General features: G+C 51.7%; 1 protein-coding gene across 4 annotated transcripts; it reads right to left on the bottom strand.

The window, feature by feature from the left end:
• Positions 1 to 590: 590 nt before the first annotated feature.
• EDN3 (endothelin 3) lies at positions 591 to 19187 on the bottom strand. 4 transcript variants are annotated; one of them, XM_003787746.1, is made up of 5 exons: positions 19139 to 19187; positions 18295 to 18589; positions 3560 to 3736; positions 2364 to 2444; positions 591 to 627 (listed from the first exon to the last, which is right to left on the bottom strand). In XM_003787746.1, the coding sequence occupies exons 1-5, from the start codon at positions 19185 to 19187 to the stop codon at positions 591 to 593; spliced, it is 639 nt and encodes a 212-aa protein (XP_003787794.1). The 4 variants fall into 4 exon arrangements, with proteins under 4 accessions (XP_003787794.1, XP_003787795.1, XP_023367815.1 ...); XM_023512047.1 differs by lacking the exon at positions 2364 to 2444 and adding an exon at positions 3290 to 3293 and having other exon boundaries at positions 598 to 627; XM_012803868.1 differs by having other exon boundaries at positions 598 to 627; positions 2399 to 2444.
• Between the last annotated feature and the right edge of the window lie 704 nt (positions 19188 to 19891).

Genomic DNA, 19891 nt, shown 5'->3' with positions numbered 1-19891 from the left:
TAGACAGCTACGCTGGTGTCTGGAGCAGACGCCTTGCAGCCTCACAAACTTTCACCTCCAGGCCTGTCCCAGGTCAGGACAGGAAGGCTGGCATGCTCCTGCCATGTGGGCATTGGCGTTTATTATGAGATGGATGCGTGTTTACATTTGCAAAGAGTTAGCTTAGAGTCCACTTATTCTCCAAGAGATGTCATGTCAAAAGCCAGTAAGTGGCTTTCCAACTTGCCATAGCTCTCTGAAAATAATTTCCTGCATGTAACCAGAGCAGCCATGGGTGTCATGCCTCAGGGCACATCTGGGATCGGGTTTTTTTTTTTTTACCCATTAGGGAAACTGGGGCCCTTGGGACTTGGGCATTCTCAGAGTGGGAGGGTATTGTTAAGTGGGGACTCTAGAGGTGGGTCTTCTGCCCCAGGCAAATTCACTCCTCCTCCTTAAAGAGGTGGAAGTTGGAACTGTCACAGCAGAGGCTGATACCTCCCAGGAACAGGACACTGAGCCTGTTCTCCGAAGGGGGCTCCTTCCAGAAGGAAGAAGCTGGGCAGGCAGGTGAAGTCCACTGTGGGGCACCAGCTTTGCTGGGCAGAGGTCTAAAGCCTACTTGCTTTGTCTGTCCTTGACTTTACCCTATTGGGGTAAAGGGGCAAAATAAAAAGTGGTATATGAAGAAAGACTAGCTCCAGAAAGCGGAAAAAGGCCCTCTCCTCCCCTGCGCCTGCAGCCCTCTCCCTGGTGCTTTTCAGCAATTTCAGAGTCTACCGTCTGCCCTAGAAGGTGTGAAAAGAGAAATTCCAGCATCCTCAGCCACTGTCCCCCAACCCCCGCCACAGTCTGGCCCAACGTTTGATGATCACAAGCAAAGTATGGTGGCAGCTTTCATTCTGAGATGTGAATCTGGGAATTACTAACTTGACTCTTGTAAGAAAGCAAGGACCTTGGCTTCACAAAAGACATTTTCTTCACAAGAAAAGCTTCTCACAAGAGTTTTGCATGAATCACAGAGCCCTGTCCACCTGTTGAGGCCCCCGCGTTTGGGACACTGATCGCCTCTTTGGAACATCCACATGCTTTTCCTCTGCAGGGCTCCTTTGCTGGCTGTTCTCTGAACACACCTCAGGGCCTTTGCACTTACTGTTTCCCCTGCTGGGACCCCCATTCCCTCACTCCTCCCCATAGTTCAGCCTCCAACGTCCTTCAGGTCACTCAGGCAGAGAGACTGCCCTGTCCACCCCCACCTCAAACTGCAGCCACCCCAGCAATTCCCATCCCAGCCACACCTTCCTGTTCTCCTGTATGTCTCACTGTATGTCACAGGTCTGTCTGCTCCTGCGGCCCCACTATTCAAGCTGGAAGGCAGCCCCTTCATCTTGCTCCCTGCCATCTCCCAAACATCTGGGTCAGTGCCCAGCAGGCCACAGTGCTCAACAAATCTTTGCTGAATGAATTCGTAAGTGAGTGAACAAATGATGGCGATGGATGAGTTTAATTGCATCCCGCCCTCGCTGAGAGGAGTTTTGGTTTGGGATGATGAAGAGAGAAAGAGGAAAAGAATAAAGAGGCAGAGTGGGGACCAGCTGGGGTCTGACTCACGCTCTCCTGGGCCCTCTCTCTGCCGCCTCGCCCACCTCCTCCCTCTCCACTTTCATTACGGACGCTGACAGATCCCTCTCCGGACTACTGGAAGCGGTCTGCCACCAATTTGGAAAGCTTCCTGTGTGCTGAGCATGGTTTAATCTTACCTTGATCAGTCCCCGTAGGAACCCAAGCCACCTCCAGGCTCTTATTATGAACATAAATCACCATGCCACCACAGATGTGCAGGTGAGTCATTAATAATGGTTTCTGATTGATAGGATGACAAATAAACCCGGTTTGGTTAAGGAAGCCCTCAGGAACGCTCATACAAAAAAGACAAGCGGGTTAAAAAATAATAATAAAACAAACTGGGGGACTTGGGGGAGCCTGCTGCCAAGTTATGTAATTGACCTCTGTCCAGAATCAGACATTGAAAACAAGAAATGATTTGGGGGGGGTGGGGGACGATGAAGGTCTCTGCTGCTGGGGAAGCAGAGGCAGAACATGGGCCTGGGCAGACGGGCCCACGGGAGATCTGCGGTTGGCGACTTGTCCAGACTGGAAGACCAGGCTGGACATCATGGCCTCAGGGCTGTGAGGTGCGAGGGCCAGGACACAGGGTGGGCCGGCCAGGGCCAGGGAAGTGGCAAAGGCTGTCCACAGCTTCAGCCTCCTCTGGCCCTAGAGACAGGCTACCTGAAGTCATCATGGCCTGTGGGTGCAGAGCCCCCAGCCAGTCCACTGCCGCCCCCTCCAGCCGCCCTAACCCCGGAGGAACGATGCGTCACATCTTCTGACGCAGGCCTCTGTCGGCCCCTCTCGCCTTCTCTTCCTCTTCTTTGTCTGGCTTTGTTGCTGTCCTTGAGCTGCTGTGGGGAGAGAGCCGGTTTTAATGAATCAACCTGCATTTCCATGTGGCTGGGATTTTTTGTCAAATGATGACTTTGTCTTCCCCACCAACGAGTACATCAACGCACTCCCCAAGGACACTCAAGGCTGAGTGCTCAGTGGGTGGGCTCTACCAAGGTACAGCGCCTTCTCCCCACTCAGTTATTCACCGATGGTAAAAAGCCCAGAAGCAGGAAAGAAAGGGCAGTAAACATCGGGTTTTGCAGACAGCAAATCCCAGGATCCTGACTGCGCTGGTGTCTGTCTTGTTAAGAGCTCTGTTTATGCTCCTTTTGTATGCTCCAGGGCCTTGAAATTAGTCATATCCCGCCAACGCCAGCTCCTGCAAAGTTTCTGAAAGGTTTTAAAAACTGTCTAGCTGGGTTGATGAGTCTTGGCCCAAAGTTAAGAAAAAGGAGAATTAACAAGAATACTTGTTAAGTGAATACCCACTTCAACAGCCCCCCTGGGTCTGGTCTGGGGTCTGCTCATTCATAACATTGGACACAATTTACGAGCTTCCCTAAGGCAGCTGGAAGAGACCACTGGGTCTCAAACTCAGGGCCTCTGGGGGCCACAAAGTAGGATAAATGAGAAACACAGATGAAAGGACTTTGCAGGTCTCACTCAAACTTGGGTGGACACCACCCAGTTCCAGCCTCAAGTGGCCAGCAGGAAATATAGGGCAGTGAGGGACCAGATGGTTCCATGCACTGTTTTTGAAGAAGCTGAATATTCACATTTGGTGAGGGGTTAATACTTTGATCTTTAAATTGTTGGCAACTTATTTATATTTTTGCAAAGTGCTGCACAGGCCGGAAGAAACTTGTCTGTAGACCAGATACAGCTGTGGCCACAGCGTGGCTTCTGTCTCGAAGGCAGCAAGGGCGCAAAACTGCCCCATCACCAACCCTCCTGGCCTGGAGGTCCAGATCTTCTCTGGGTTCCGTGGGTCCTTTCCCTGGCCCACAGAACCACAGCGGCCAGGACATGGCTGACCCATTCTGCAGCCTCCTTCGAGAAGCCCGGGGCCTGGCTTTGCCCCCAGGAGGGTAGGGTGGTTATTGTCTGCAAGTGAGAACTGGAGGTGCCATACCTGCTGGCATTCAGAGTTTGGGTGCAAAAGTGTAGGCAGGCCTTGTCCTCTCGCCCCACACATGCACATCGCGTGTGCGTCTGCTCCGATGGCTGCCGGCTCCCCCAAGACGGCCCCACGGACCTTCTGCCCCGGAAGCTTCCTCTGTAGTTTGACAGCCCATAGGGCACAGTCTGTCTGCAAAACAGAGCGATGGTGAGGTGAGCATGCATGGGGTTCCTGGGCCACAGCACCCACGTGTGGCTGGACACATCCCCAGAACTGGTGTCCACTCCCTCCCCGTGAAGCTCAGGGTCTTAGGAAGGCTCTGGAGGGACCAGTATACCCCCTGCTTCCTCCCACCTCCAGGAAGTGGGCTGGAGCTGAAGGCATAGAAAGAGACAGAGGACCCGGGGCCACCAGTTGCCTGGCAGCAGCCAGTCCTCTTGGGAGCCAAGTGGACGCCAGGAGGGTGTGTACTGCATGCAGGCTCCTGCCAGGCCCTCGGCCTCACCCGCCTGCCCCAGGGCTCAGAGCTCTGTCTGTGCAGGCCTGTGGGGTTCATCTGCTCCAGCCTAGGCCACGGAGGAGTAGGTCTCACCCCTCAGCTATGAAAGGGCCACCCGTGCCACTGCCTCCCCTTTGTGAAAAGCCAAGAGATAACTAAGAGCAACTGGAGTGCCCTGTGTGGAGGTTTTCTTCCTGTGGCAAGAACATTTGGGTTGACCAGCATGCTGGTCTTAGCCTATGTCCTTGTAGGACCTACCTAACCTGGTAGCCTGAACCGTCCCTGGCTACTTGGCCTTGAACTGAGTTTCTCCTCTGTGCACAGCAAGCCTTGCAATCTGTGCTGATGAAAATACAGCAAATGTCACTGTCACCAGAGACATGTCCCAGCCTCTCTTGACCTCTAAAAGTCACTTCGTCAAAGGAACAAACATCAGAAGGAACCCTCTGTGCCCTCTGAGAGGCATCACCACTGCCCTGGCAACACAGCCGAGGGCAGAGCTGGCCTTGGGAAAAGTCTCCTTACAAAATAAAAGTCTGAAACTGTTTACCAATTTTATTCATAGCTGGTGCTGGGGACAGGGTGACAGCATTTTTCAGAGAAATGCACAATCAGAGTGGTCTCATGTTTGGGACATCCAAACCATTGCTCTCCAGAGAAGGGAAGAGCCATTCAGTGGGAAAAAGTTAAAAGCAGATGTTTAATTCATTAACTTTACTGAACATGATTCGAGGGACAAGTTACTAATAACCAGCGGAAATTTAACGTGGCAAAAGCTATTTTTCCAATAAGTCTTAGTTTTCCTGTGGGTCCCCAAAGATGAGCCACCTTGGTTTCTAGGAACTCCATAGAATATCACCAATTATCCACCTCAAAAGAAGTCTGACATCCTTTCTATGTTTTTAAAATAAATAAAATTGAATTTCTTTTCATTTGAAACACATGCCGTGGAGGCTCTTTGAGGTGGTGAGGACAAATCGGGGGGGTGCACCCCACAATGTCCACACGCTTGGAGTGAGACTCCCTCCCTGCTGGATGGGAGACGAGAGCTGAAAACCTGCCCCAGGCCCCCACTGTCCTCTTGTCCTCCCCGGTCCTTCCCACCCAGGTTCTCTGGGAAACAGCAGTGGCCCCACTGTTGAATGGTCCATGGTCTGTGTCAGGACGTGGAGAAAGAAAGCTGTGTCCAGCTCTGTTCTGACCCGAGCCCCTGTGTACCTCGGCAATGGGAAGTCCCTGGGGGGTGTGGAGGGGGCAACAAGACAATGCCGATATTGTTGTGAGGTGGGATTTGGCTAAAGGTGTATTTTTCCAGTGATAGGGCCACAGTAAATCTCTAAGTGTTGACATTAAACCCAGCCCCCCATTTCTTGGTGAAAATTACATACAAGGAATAACAACGCTCCCATTTTTCCATCAACAGCGAGGCCTGCAATTTTGAAATTGCTGTCAGCTGATTATGCAGTTGTGCCTGTAGAGCCTCTCAACTTCGGCAAGAACACTCTAAGTGTCTTGAGCAGGAGACGAGGCACTGCCGTAGTCGTTAACAGAGACGCGCTTTCCCAGCAGCCGGGCGCAAAGTGCCAGTGTGCAGAGGAGCCCTGGCAGTTTCCAAGAATGTTTACGGAGATGCACGGCCCCAGCCCCTGCCCACAGCACTGAGGCATGGACACCCTTTCACCACATCCCAGGCCTTCACCTCATGCACTCTGCTGGTTGACTGCCTGGGAAACCCAGAGCTCCGCAGAGCCTGCCCACCCTAACACTGCAGAATCTGGAACAAGAGTTCAAAATGGAGTGCATCCCCCTTATAGGTCTCAAATGTTAACAGTTTCTTTAAATCAATCTGATAATCTCTTAAATAAAAGAGTTCTGGGCTCAAAAGGGTAGGACGCCGGCCCCATATGCCAGAGGTGGCAGGTTCAAGCCCAGCCCCAGCCAAAAAAAAAAAAAAAAAGAGTTCTACCCCCTACCTGGACAAATGTGGGTTTGATTGGTGTGGTGATTATGTTTCAAACTTTTCCCTTTTCCCCAAATGCCATATAGAAATAATATGACTTGGTAAATCCCAAACCTCCCATCTTCATCTGTAGCATCATGCTGAAAGCACTTTATTTCTCTCTACGAGCAATTTTTAAATAAGGAAGTCTGGCATTTGGGGTTTTTTTTTTTTTTTAAGTGTTTTTAACTTCTGCATTGCCTTTTCATAAATGAATTAACAATCTCCATCTTTCTGATCAGGTAACTAGTTTCTACGTCTGACGCTTAACGGAAAGACAGATAGTCACAAACACCAGCTGGGGAACAGCAGAAGCAGCATCACCGACCACATTTTAAAGACTCAGGAAAGTTTATCGGGTTGTCATTTCCTATCAAAAAACCGGTTTTCATTTTTGCTCCCTTAAATAGCATTCAACCAATATTTGCTGAATGCTTTTCAACAAACCAGCGCTGGATCAGACGACGGGGGAACGTCATGAACAGGAGAGGCGAGGGGCCACGGGCACACAAAGTTTTGATCTAGCACAGAGGGAAGCAGACCGGAGCTTTGTCAGGTGTGTCAAATCTATACGGTTTTTTATTAAATCTGGAAGTTTCACATAAACATCCCAATTTCTAGCTTTCCTTGAATAACTGGAAATTGTGCTAAGCAGTCCCACGTCCACCACGGCTGCATGTGGCCCAGCCCCCGCCACTCCCAGCGGCTTTGGCCCTCTCCTCCTCTGTCTCTTTGTCACGAGTCTGGCCCTCATGAGCATCTGGGTTTACAACTCCCCATTTAGTTAGTGGCCTGTCCCATAAAGCAAAGCCAGACATGTCACATGATATGTTAACAAAATTAGTACCTGATACTGTTCTTCCCCCTATAGATTTCATTGTTTTATGACTTTATAGCCCTCATCCTGGCCAAGTATCTCCCCCAGCACATAGAACATGCTGACTTCACACTCGGAACACACATCAGGTTGCTAATCTACTTCCTTGGTTCACAGTTTTCCTTCTGAAATGGGAAAGAGAAGGCAGGGGCTGCCTTTGGGCCCAAGCGACGTACTGACCGGGAGGAGAAACACCTGTTGCCCCCGTCAGACAGTCAGCAGGAGGTCCTAAGCTGCCAGGCACCAGCGGTCATCAGATACCACCTCCCACCACCCCCTGGAAAAACCACCTCACGCTTTCTAACTGCAGCTCAACTTCGGCTTTTATTAAATTCCTTCCTTCGACGGCACCACTCACCAACTCTCTTAAGCTTAGAAATGTCTTCTTGTTCAAGCAAGAAAATGTCAGCCACCTTCATTTGTAACCTTAACTCACTAGAACTTTGTTCTAATGAGCAAGGCAGAAAGAAGGCGCTGCAGGAAGTGTGTGAGTACTCACAGGCTTAGGAAAGTGGCCCTTCACTTTGACAAACACCCACTGGGCACTCACCATGTACCAAGAGCGCGGAGGCAAAGGAGACAAGCTCAGAAAGAGGAGTACTGCTCTCAGGGACTTGAGAAGGAATTAGCTGGAGCCAGAGGCAGCGGTTGTTGTTTCGGTCTCCCAGAATCCAGTCTTCCATCTTTCCCTCGGGGAATTATCCCTCTCCCATGAGTGGGGTCTTCACGTTCCCCTGCCTGGGGACTGCTCAGGTGACCTAAGCCAGACCAGTCAGCTCCCCCTTCCCCACGTTCATTTTCTTGCTCTAAAGAATATTATACAGACCTTTTGCTTCACACAAATCAGAACAGTGAACTGGCAATTTTTAGCCTTATTTCTGCTGCAGAAAATCCTCATAGCTTAAAATTGGAGGAACCCAAGGCAGACTGCTCATCCCGCCATCTCCCGCCGCCAAGGAAAGTTGTCTCCTGCAGCCTCATTAAGAGCTGACGATTCTAGAGCATTTGGAAATATCAAAAGCAGGGCTCAAGGTGCTGAGGGTTGATTGTCAACTTTTAAGAAAAGATACTCTACCCCCCACTCCCGCCCTTTTCCCCAAAACCTTTGGGATTATTCAGGACGCAACTGTTTGAGGATTTTAGTGATATCACATACATTTTCAAAAGAAAATATTGAGCACTGAGCCTCACCGAGCAGACCTAAGAAGAAGGGTGGTGACTTCTGAGTTGCAGGTGGGATCCCCTCCTGAGATGGGGCCTGGCCCTCGCACACTCTTCTGTCAGCGACGGTGGGACTTTGTCTAGCTGGAGTCACTGATTGTGCCCACCTCACTCACCTCCTCACCCTGGCAGCTAACTCAGTGTCTGGTCAGGATGGGTGCTCAATAATGACCTAATATCTCAATAATAAATATCTGTTAAATAAATGAAGGAAGGAAGGGACGTGGCCTAAATTAGCCATCACTTCCAAGTCATACCCAACGTCCCAAATGTACAAAATTCTCCACTAATTCAATGGACTTCTATTTATTTTGGCCGCAGTCAGCCCATCTGTGAGGGTGTTTCCAGGACAGAGCCAGGTCCCTAGATCATCACCTCAAGTGGAAGAACTATATTTTGATAGTAACCCCTGCAGGCCATAAGGGCACCTTGACCGCCACGCCAGACTGCACAGACGGCGGAGGCATCAAAGTCAACACCAGAGGCTTCACTGGGCCAACAGATCCAGGCCAATAGTTCCAAGGGATGACTCGCTCACTCAGAGAGCCCCAAGTGGGCACCTTCCCTCTGGGTCTGGACATTGAAAGGGTTTGCTGGGTCTCTCCAAAGGTCCACCCAGAGATTCTTAAATCCCCTTGCCATCACCTGAGCATCTTCCAATCACTGCAGAAGGTCCCAGACCACCCCCCCTCCAGCAACAAAACTACAACTCAGCATAGGGGTCCCAGACCCCATCCAAAAACTAAGAGGTTCCCAGGGTCTCACCAACGGTGTTTGGAAAGCTTCGGCCCACACAGTTTATACTCTTGCATGGCCCATCACCGCACAGCCTGGCTTAAAAATAACCTCAACGCCACAGAATGCGTCATCCCATCAGCTCCTCAGAACACAGCCCTCTTCCCCAACACAGGTGTGCATGCACTGAAAGGTATTTCAAAAGAAAGAAGAACAGAAAAAATGTCTCTGTTTTTGTTTTGTTGAATGGGATTTTCAAGAGTTACAGCTTAAAAAAAAAAAGTGTTAAACTCCTCCAATCCTCAGGGAATGAAGCCATGTAGATATAGAATCCCATCCACCTGGTACAGCCCAAATCCATCAGATGAGTTAGGCTAGAGTTTCTCTCCCCAAGCCCCAGTGACCCCCGATGAATTCCAGGTCGAATGCAGGCATGAGGAACCCACGTCTATCTGGCATGGCCTCATTAGAACTTTATGCAAAGCTGCAGACAGATGAGGCTCAAAATAGTTCCCAGCAATGGAAACAGAAGAGGGGAAACAGGGCACAGGTATTTTTGTAAGCAGGTATTTGGGGGGATATTTGTAGAGATATTTAAAAAATGCTGACACTGTTGCACCAAAATAAATACACGAGCAAGAGAAGAAACCCTTGCGATTTTCAGGAGATGCAGGTTAACTGTGGAAACGATCTCCGGGAACTCGACATACCTCTGCTCTGCATGACAAGGAGAGCAGAGAGACTCTTGTTTTCCAACGAACCCAGTTGTTTGTGTCAGTAACTCCAATAGACATCACTTGCTTCAAGTGAAGGTGACTTGAGTCCCTGTTAGAAATTGCAGGCTTCACCCTCAAACAGGAGGCCAGGCTGGGATTAGGGTGAGGCAAGCTAAGCAAATGAAGGGTCATAACTCGGGTTTAGTAAAAATAATGATGTTTTGTTGATTGTGGTTTGGGGACACTCATTTTCATTTTCTGAGACTACTGAATTATATTTTACTCAATTTCCCTACTGCGTTTTGGCACCTCCCGAAAGATCATACTCACCCCGTTTAGCCCTTGCAAGAAAGCCTTGGTAATCAGATTCATAAAAATCCAGAAAAGGTACGCACCCCACTGCTTTCTCATGCACTCGCTCTGAGTTTTGGCAAAGATGATTTACACACCCCAAGCTTTGGGAAGAAACTGCACAGAACCCCGTGGGCCATGCCTGCTGCCTCTGTCTCTGCACACTTCTCAGCGACTCACGCAACAAATCTGTTTCTGGTTTGTACATTTCTTGGCCAGCGCACAGTGCTCCCTAGCAGCTCCGTCCTGAGTTACTGCTTGTGAAGCCCTCCCACTAAGCCCGCCCTGGGAAGGCCAGAACAGGGAGGAGGCCTGTGCCTCCAGGCCTTTGCAAGTCCCCACTGTCCCCAGAAGTGCTTGGCTCTCTTAAGGCTCTGAGCTGGGGCAGATGAAAAGGATGGCCAGGGGCCCTGTCCTGGCTGCCTGGACTTGTGAGACTTGTGGGTGAACTGGGATGTAGGAGCACCCAGAACTGTGTCTGGACAAGCAGTTCACACACATGGCGGCCACACTTCACTGCACTCAGCCACACTCTGCATTTATATGACCCCTTTCCCAAAGGTGGTGGACGTGTACAGGTGCGTGTGCATCTGTGTGTTTCTCACGTTAAGGGACTCTGTTTCCAATTGTAACACAACATGGGCTGAGAGCAGGTCGGTTCTCATGTCAAGCAGAGCCAGTCCGCTTCCCATATGCTCAAGAGCTGAGAGTGCTGAGACAGAGTCACCCTGAGGTATGAAACAGACCCCTTCAAGGAGCCACAGCTCCGGCGCGAGACAGAGAGCTAGAATTATAAAGCAAGGTCACTGTTTGCCTCCCAGCTTCCTTTGTTTTAAATTCTTACAGGAATAAACTGCAGCAGACACCATCGGCCTTCAGATTTAAGGCCAAGTTCTTCGCAGTGGGCCCTTTTATCCAGCAGAAATCCAAGTTCTCTCTTAGAGTCACTCGGGTCATGATCTCTTTGTACCAAGTTTTCTTGCTACAAATCAAACTGCTTCCCAGCCTCAAGTCCCTCATCGCAGAGGTCATCTGCACTGCAGTGATGGCTACAGCTGTTTTTGTTTTTCTGGGTAACTCTCCCTGTCATGCTGACTCAGTGGCAGAAAGAGGCACATTCAGCCCAAATGCACCCAACAGGAAGGTCCCCATGGGGGCCACTGAACTTTCCAACAAATTTGGAAATTTAACCCCAAGTCCCTCCAGTTTTAAAGAAGCGTCTTGCCATCAAATGATCTAAGATATCTGTTCTTCCAACTGAACACTGTGATCCAAAAGCGTGCCGGACTTCCACAGAGAGGATGGAAATGTCTCGTGGTGGGAAACGATTCACAAAGCTGTGCGCCGGTCAGGCCTGCGCTCGGGGCCATGTTCACTCTATCTGAGGCCAACTTCTTTCACATGTCCTCAAAAGCACATCGTAAATCATTTCTTATGAACTTAGTGCCTGTAGGATTTCCCGGTGATTCCCAGTCTCCGACACCTGCTTCAAGGCCTGAGCAACGCTGGGTGAGATCAAAAGGAGGGTCTTGGGGCCCCATGGTGTGCTTGGCTACAAATTACACAGCATTATATACACCTATATGCCCTAGAATTACTCACAGTCACCTCCCATTCCACAGAGGGATCTCCTGGCCCTCAGAGGACCATGTTCCTCCAACATCCCGATCATTTGCCAACGTAAGAGGGAAGCTGGGGGGAAACCAGAAAGGGAGGGCAGAAGGGGCCACATCTCGGCCCAGCCCCAACAACCTTGGGCCAAGAGGTCTTTATCAAGCTGCCTATTAGAGGGAACCAGACAGCCTCTTCCCAGGGTCTGTAAACCTTCCGCTAATTGGGTGCTAATAGGCTGTCCCCCCAAGCATCATCAGGTGTGGAGGGCTGTGATGTGAAGGAAGGGAGTGGCTTGCCAAGGGCATTCTAGGGGGCTGAGTCAGACCAGGGCAGGATGGTCTGTGGAGATGGACTTCAGCAGCACTTGAGAAAGAACTTTCTGCTCACCAGTGGGCAGCCTCTAGCCACAGAGTGCTGGGACATGCCAGGAAGACCAGCTCTGGCCCAGGCACGGTGTCCTCAGGGCTGGAGGGTGTATGGCTATCATGTCTTCAGGGTGTGGAGAGACAACTAGATTCTGGGCACTGTGCTACCCGCTGCACTCCCCGTGTGCTTTCTCGAGTCTCCTGCTGACACCTTCCTCGTGGAGTTCTCGGTTCCTCCACTCCAGACAGAAGACTGGCTCCGAGGTGACACCTCCTAAGTGGCAGGTCCATTTGAGGCCAGAGGCTGAGCTTCTAGCCACTGCAGGTAGAGGTAAAGGGGTCCCAGCATCTGCTCCTCTATAACCACCATGCATCTCTGAGCCAAAGGACAGACGAGTTTGAAGCCAGGTCTACAAGAAGGGATGGCTCTGAGCAGACCTGTCTCCTGTCTCTACCCAGCCCTGGTGACTGCACCAGACAGAGTAGACAGATCTGGGCCCATGGTGCAGCAACCAGGAACAGTAAGATCCCATGCCAGGAATGGAGCACATGGCCTATGAGTCTCCCACCCCTCTCCCTTAGACATACACCCTCTGCCCCAGCATCTCTGATGTCGAGACAAACCTGGCTTGCTAGAAGCATCCACTCAAGGAGCCCCTCTTTCCTACTGATGGCTAACAGGAAATGTTCTTAGCACACTAGTGCTGTTTCCAGAATAAAATTCAGGATGTGCAATGGGCCAAAGGTTTGGACTTTGCTCATGTATTAGCTTATTTCTGTAAAAACAGTCTTGCAAAGAGCAAATGTATTATTACAAAGAAATATATGTGTGTGTGTAGATAATCAATATCAAAAAGAATAAAACCACCCTTGAATCAGTCAGAAGTGCGGACCATATCTTTCATCCATCACTGGGTCCTAAACCACCACCAAGGGCTGACCTAGATGACGCACTTAAGAGAAAAGGTGAGGTCAAATGAGCACAGGAGTCACCGGGGACAGCATCAACACCCACAGTGGGAACACGCCCACAGGAAGGACCCAGAGAGCAGACCCTGGAACCCAACGCCAGGCTGGTGGCCAGGTCCCTCCTTATGAGCGCTGTGGCTAAGCCACTCTGGCCTCAGTCTGCTCCTATAAACTGAAGAAGACAAAAGCATCTGGCTCATAGGGCAGCTGTACGGATCTAATGGTCACTATAGACACTCGCTGCCACCGCCACCACCACCATCATCCTCATCACCACTGTTGGCAGCCACAGATTATTCATGACACTGTCCCGAAACTGTGCTGGCCAGAAAGACCTGGTTCCTGTGGCTCAAGCAGCCATGTCTCCAACACCACCACCACCAGCAGGTGCAGCTCACGGGTCAGCATGACTTGTATCGGGATCCCCCAAAATCACATGGAGGGCATCCAGCTGGTGCTGTGGATGCAGTAAACTGGAATTCCAGATCCAACCGTTTTATTGGGATGTTCTAAAATCTGGAATTCCTCTTCTTGAAAACGAGCTAAATTGCCTTTCTTGAAGAGCACAGAAGGCAAAGCCAGAATCTGTGGTGATGTTGCCTTTTTGCAGTACAATGCATGAAAATAAGTACAAGTTTAAATGTTTTATTAATTTTTTTTCACTTTTTACTTCATTGGAAGAAGAACTCAAAACAAATGTCATTCCTGCTAGACTGAGTAAGCATGGCGTGCCTCGGAGCCGCCAGGGAGCAGGCTGGCCATCTCGATCACAGACGGTCTGCCAGACCACAGGACCCGTCAGACCACGGGACTTAGGAGACCTGCAGGGCAGTGTCCTAGAGTCAGAGCTGACATCTGTACCTGACACAGAGGAACACAGAGGTGGGGGGGCACCTCCTGCCCCAAGGCCACTCAGAGAGTCACATCCAGGACACAAACTCCTGGGTTCTGGAGCCTTACCCATGGGTGTGGATTGTAGAGCCCAGATTTTCTGCCACAGTCACGATTTCAAACATCCTGCCCTGCCCTTTATATAAACGCACTCCCACTCATCAGCCCATATGGCTCAGACTTTTTGTTTGGAAAACATGGTTGCCATCACAGAACCATCACATATCTCTCATATGTCCCTGGCAAGATTAGCAGATGGCAAGTCCCCTCAGTTCTCGGGGTGGGGAGGAACACACTAAGGCTCTTTGCTGGGGTCCTGCAGCTCAGTCAGCCATCTGATGGACTGTCTGTCACTCTTCTGCAGTCCAGAGGTGCCAGCTCCCCTCCCCCCAAGCTGTGGTCAGAACCGATGGCCCTGTGATAGTTAAATTTATGTGTCAACTTGTCTAGGCTATGATGCCCTGTTGTTTGCTCAAACACCAATCTGGGTGTTGAAGTAAAAGTATTTTTCTAGATGTGATTAACGTTTAAATCAGTAGACTTTGAGCAAAGCACGTGACCCTATAGACTATAGGGAGGCCTCACCCAGTCAGTCATAAAAGACGGAGGTCCCTGACCAGAAAATAACGCAGCCTCCAGGCTTCCCAGCTCACAGCTGCAACCTCAACTCCTGCTGGGGTTTCTAGCCTAGGGACCCCCAGAGTTTGGGACTTGTCAGCCCCCACCCCAGTGTAGGCCAGTTCCTTAAAGTCTCCTTTTCTCTTTCTCCATCCATGTCCTCCTGAGGGTCACTGGCTATAACTTTCATCCTATCATTTAAACAGTCCATAGCCCCAAAGAGGAGCCAAATTCGTCTCCCGGTAACTGCGGATCTTATCCATAGGTCCACAGCAACATGCACTCCTGCCTGTCCTTCTGGAGATCCCTAACACAGTCCCCCACTACCTGGTAGCATGCCCCATTTATTAGCTGTACTCATAGAGAACCTCTCAAAGAGTTCAAGCTCACAGACCTCTGGATCACCACCTCTCCCCTTGTTATCTTATTCTCAGCAAGTGTTCCATGACAATACAATGGGATGTGTTTTTCTCTGATTTGGGGTTTGGCTTTTGTCGGCAGTAGTGTGGTTATCTGGGTGTAGAAGAGGCCTGGGGTTCCTAACATGGCCGAGGAAAGTCTCATGAAAACCCCACTGTGATCCCACTATCTGTGATCTCAGCTACCTCCACAGGGACAAGAAGAACATTTGCCAAAGGACAAATTCAGTCCCTCCTTGGGGCCACAGACTTTCTGGAGGATATGACAGAAATTATGGACAGTGTCCCTCCAAAAATACGCATGTTGACACATACCTGCAGGAAGGTACATGTGGGTAAGGCCTCTGTAGCCTAAAACCCTGGTAACAGCAAAGGTGGGAAAGAACAACCAGCCAGCAGGACTCAACCAAAAGTCAACCCACGCTCACCAAGCCTCTGTTACCTGCCAAGTGCTGAAAGAAAGGGCGGACCAAGCTCAGGTCTAAGGAGAGAGGCTGTGGGAGAAAGTGGGGGAGCCCACAACAGAACTGCAGAGCCTCAGAGCTTCCAGATGAAAGGCTTTGAAGAGAGTAACTATTCCCTCCAGTTGAAACGACACAGTTGACTTTGCATGAGGAAGAGTCTGCTTAGCAGTGGGTCTCCTTAGCCCCTCCCCACACTACCCCTGCAGCACCCTAAGTCCTTGAACCAGCATCCGTGACCTTACTCAGATGCCCGTCAGAGATAAAAGGGAGAACTGATTCTCTCTCCATACAACAGAATGGACAAAGTCACCAAAAAGGTGAAAACCACCCAGAGGTCAAGACTCCTGATTTTGGCATGAGGATCAAGGCTCCCTTGGTCTCTCAGAGGAGCCAGTCATAATAAGGACAGGGAGTGAGCCACACCCTGGTGGAGAGGTCTGGAGAGGGAGGTCAGCATGATAATGACAACGGGGTGGTGGCCCTGAGGGAGAGGCACTCAAGAGGGGGGTCTGTGACAGAATGGGGGGAGGTCAGAACCACTCAAAAAGACCCCGCCACCCACTGCCCCTGCCCCTTCAGCTCAATTTATAATTTTTCAGATTCTTCTATTTCACCCCAGGCCCACGTTCCCCGTCACCAGAGTCCATTTTCGCAAATTTAAGTCTCGTCTATTTTAAAGATAGCAGAAGACTGACCTACACACCTACAGTTTCAGGAAAGAGAGAAGGGAAGAAGGAAGGGAGGGAGGCCATCCAATCTTCCTCCTAGAAACTATTCTGCTTGTCTAATTTCAAGACACTCAAGTCTGGCTATCATCATTTTCGTTTCCCATGTAGCTCACAGGACGCCCAAACACCAGATTTAATCCTTTTTTCCAAGTATCTAAAATAACTCAGGGTGAGAGAAGAGGGGGAAAGGTAAATCAGCTGCACAGGGAAAGTTGTGAAGTTGCCTGCCCTGGAAAAAGTCAAAAGATGCCTTTGGGCCATACAAGACAGCTCAAGACTGGGAGACAGGATTTCAGGCAGAAGGCAGGGTGTCTGCTGAGCCTCCAGGATGCAGCTCAAGCAAACACTTCCTCCCTAGCCAGTGCCACTAAGGGCCTGGGGCACTGGCAAAGGGCTGAGATGGCCCCCAGGGCCCGGCCCCTCATCCCCTGGGTTCTTCCTCCTCTGGGTTCTTCCTCCTCTGGGCGTCTCGCGGGAGTCTCTCGAGAGTCTTGCTGAGACAAGGGCTCAGTCCCTGCTTACTGTTGGTGCCCTCAATGTTGTGAAGCTAATTTGTCAGCTCATGATACCAGAAGGATGAGAATCAGAAAGGACAGTGTTAGGGTGACTGGGGCTACAAGGAAAGGTGACACTGATGGCTGAGAAGAGAAGGCGATCATTGGTAGCCCCATACACATCACTTTCATCTCCACCACAAAGGGAAAGGAAACCAGGAGGGCTGCCCATCCTCCTATCATGGGCTGACAACAGGGGGACACAGGCTGGGCAGGCACATCAAGCTGTCAGGGTCAGCTATGAATTTGTGGGGCCCAGGATACGAGTAAATGTGGAGTCCTTGGTTCAAAAAGCATTAAGAATTTCAAGACAGTGAAATTTCACTGTCATTTCATCAAGAATTTTAAGACCACACTAACCAGGGCCCTTCCCTCTCTGCCATCCTGGCATAATGACCAGGATGTGATCAGAGGTCTTATCATCTATTTTGAAGACAATGGACCCCTCCCCTCTACCCTCCTCTGCACTTCATTCTAGAAGTACCCATGGAACATGGTGGGTGAGCATCACCCAGAGGGCTCAGAGGGCGTGTGGACAGAGGAATCCCTGAGGGATGTGGATCCAGTCAGCCCCATGCACAGTGGTGAAGTTGCCTTTCCAGGCCAAAGGTCTGTATTTACAACCATGTCCAAGTTCCCAGCTAAGACTCATTAATAGGGTACAAGCGAGAGTCCCAGGAGATCCCAAGAATGCACAGAGAATGGAGCTGAGAGGATGTGGTCCCTTCTCTCCTTCCTGAAACTCTGTAGGTGTGTAGATTTTTTTTTTTGGGGGGGGGCAGGGCTGGGTTTGAACCCGCCACCTCCAGCATATGGGGCCAGCACCCTACTCCTTTGAGCCACAGGAGCTGCCCCATGTGTAGCTCTTGAAAGCAAATCCTAGAAGGTTAGTGATCAGAGCACAGGCAGGCCATCTACACTGTTTGCAAGGTGATGGCTCCACACCGGGGCTCCATAAACATGCTGAGGAAGTAAATGGGCCCATCCAGTCCTCCCCACAGCAGAGCCACACTCTGTGCACATGGCCTCAGGAGAGGGTTGATGTCACTGCAGGGCAGGCCCCAGTCTACATCCTATAGTCAGAGAGTTCTTAAGGTCTGGGGAAGGGGGCCCTCTGTGGCCATGGCAGTGTGCAGCTGGAGACAGCTTGCAGAAGACCCATGGGTGGGCCATCGAACAGCCACCCTGCCTTGGCATCAAGAAAGGCAAAGGGGGAGGAAAGGAGACCACCCTGGTGGAATCTCCCTCCAACTGGGCAGGCTTTGTTGGGCTCTGCTAAGCCCACACTCAGTCCCCCTAGAGAAAGGGCTGCTTTCAAGGAATTTTAAACTCCCTGTAGCCTGTGGTGGGGCCAGCAGGGCTATGATCCCCACTCAGCCCCTGGAGCATGAGATAAACTGAGGGGCTTTCTCCAAGTGAGGAAAGAGGCTTCTCAGGTATCTAATCCCCCTGGCCAGCTAGGTTCACTCAAAGAGGGCTACCCTTTCTCCCAGACCAAACCTGGGATCAGGTTTCTCCTGGGCCAGGTCCTCAGAGGGGATATGGGTCACACCCCTGACCTGCAGGAGGGACCTGGGCTGGCAGAAGACCCCAGAAGAAGCTGAAGGCTGTACCAGGGCAGGTTCTGGGCTGACCTAGCTGGGCTGGGGTGGGACGGGGTCATCCCAGGAATGTGAATGGTGGGCCTGGCCCAGGAGCCACGGCCCCTATCCCGCAGGCTGACTCACTCAGGGGTGTTGATCCAGATGATGTCCAGGTGGCAATAGTAGACACACTCCTTGTCCTTGTAGGTGAAGCAGGTACAGCGCCTGGACCGATGATGCTCAGGGCCCTTCTCAGCTTCCTGGTCCCTGGCCTGACTTGTCTGCTCCTGCCCAGGGCTAGGGCTTGGACCCGGAGCCGCAGTCCTGTCACCGGGGCCAGCCCCCGTCTCTTCAGGGTCCCCCTCAGATCTGGCTTCAGGGGGGCCCTGGGGGATGCCACTCCTGCCAGCATCCCCAGGTTGGGGGTGAGGCATGAACCCTGCAGGAGGCAGATTGAAGGGCTCCTGAGCTGAGTGTGTAGACCTCTCAAACCTGCCACCCCCAAACACCTGAGGAGGGCATTACAGAAGCAGAATTTCTGCAAAGTTGGCAAAGTGATGTGCGCAGCTAAATGCATACTTTATGAAATGCTTGCAAGTTATTTTCCCTCTGCAAAGTCTGCAAGCTATTTGCACTCATGAAAAATTTGCACGCATTTTGTGCCCTTTCTCAAAATTTGCAAGCATTTTGTGCAGTCTCTGAATAGTTTAAAAACTTCTAGAAAAGTTCCCAACTTCGTGAAAAATGACCGAGTCTATCTGGGCATCATGACCCCATCCAGTGCTTAGGCTGCAAGCCCCAGAGCCCGCGGGGTAGTCCTTGCAAGCCGCTCTGCCCCGCAGCCCGCCCCCAGGCGTCTTCAGGGGTGGAGAGTCCAGGGGAGAGTCTGCTCCCACCACGCACACCTTCTCCGCGCCCCCAGTCCCTCCACCTCTGAGTCCTTTTGTGTGCGCTCCCGCCAGGAGAGGGACGCGCCCCGCCCGCTTACCTGCGGCGGTCACCGTGAGCCCGAAAAGGAGCCACAGCCCCGGCTCCATGAACCCCGATCAGGCGCGGGAGCTCTGGCCCAGAGGACGGCGGCTCCTGGCCGCGAAAGGGCACCGGCACGGGGTAAATCTGGCCTCGCCCTCCTTCGGGGCTGGTCGCTTGCTCGCTGCGGCGCCAGCTCCAGCCACAAGTTGGCTGGGACAGTCACAAACTTTCAGAGCGCGCTGCCCATCCCTGCGCAGGACTGGCCCGCTGTGGGCTCGGGCTTTCTGGCTCCCGCACCACCCCCCTCGCCTCCCCGCCCCCCGGAGGGGCTGGAGCTGCTCGCCGGGCCTTTGAACCCAAGAAGCACCGGGGGTCGCCTCCCAGGCACGGGCTTGGGGGAGCTGGCCCAGCCTGGAGTGCAGCGGCCCGAGGCGCACCCGGGACAGCAAGGGGCAGGGGGCGGCGCGGAGCGACTGGGTAGGGTGGGGTGGGGTGGGGGCCGAGACAGCTGCCAGCTGCGGAAGGCCACAGGCGGGCGCGCGCACACACACACAAGCACAGGCGCACTCACACTCGCACGCCCCCCCGCTGAGACCCGCAGCCCAAAGTAGCAGCCCCCCACGCAGGAGCAGCGAGAGATGATAAATGGCTCCAGTGAAGAGTTATCTTTTATCTCAAGTCTAAGAGTATGTTCCCCTAATGACCCCTTAGCCTTGCACAAGAGCCTGCTTGCCAAGGTGCTGGGTGTACTTTACACTCGTGACTCAGA

The sequence above is a fragment of the Otolemur garnettii genome, unplaced genomic scaffold (assembly GCF_000181295.1).
Source record: "Otolemur garnettii isolate 467f Iridium unplaced genomic scaffold, OtoGar3 scaffold00023, whole genome shotgun sequence".
In the NCBI taxonomy this organism is placed as follows: Eukaryota; Metazoa; Chordata; class Mammalia; order Primates; family Galagidae; genus Otolemur; species Otolemur garnettii.
The sequence above is the reverse complement of the archived record's forward strand: the minus strand, read 5'-3'. Positions and strand labels throughout refer to the sequence as shown.

Bases quoted from the DNA above. Each gene is read 5' to 3' on its own strand.
- EDN3 (XM_003787746.1), bottom strand. From the start codon at position 19,187: ATGGAGCCGGGGCTGTGGCTCCTTTTCGGGCTCACGGTGACCGCCGCA. The intron at 18,590-19,138 runs GTAAGCGGGCGG...TGCCTCCTGCAG, and splicing joins GCTCACGGTGACCGCCGCAG to GGTTCATGCCTCACCCCCAA. The intron at 3,737-18,294 runs GTGAGTCAGCCT...TCTGTTTTGCAG, and splicing joins ATCTGGATCAACACCCCTGA to ACAGACTGTGCCCTATGGGC.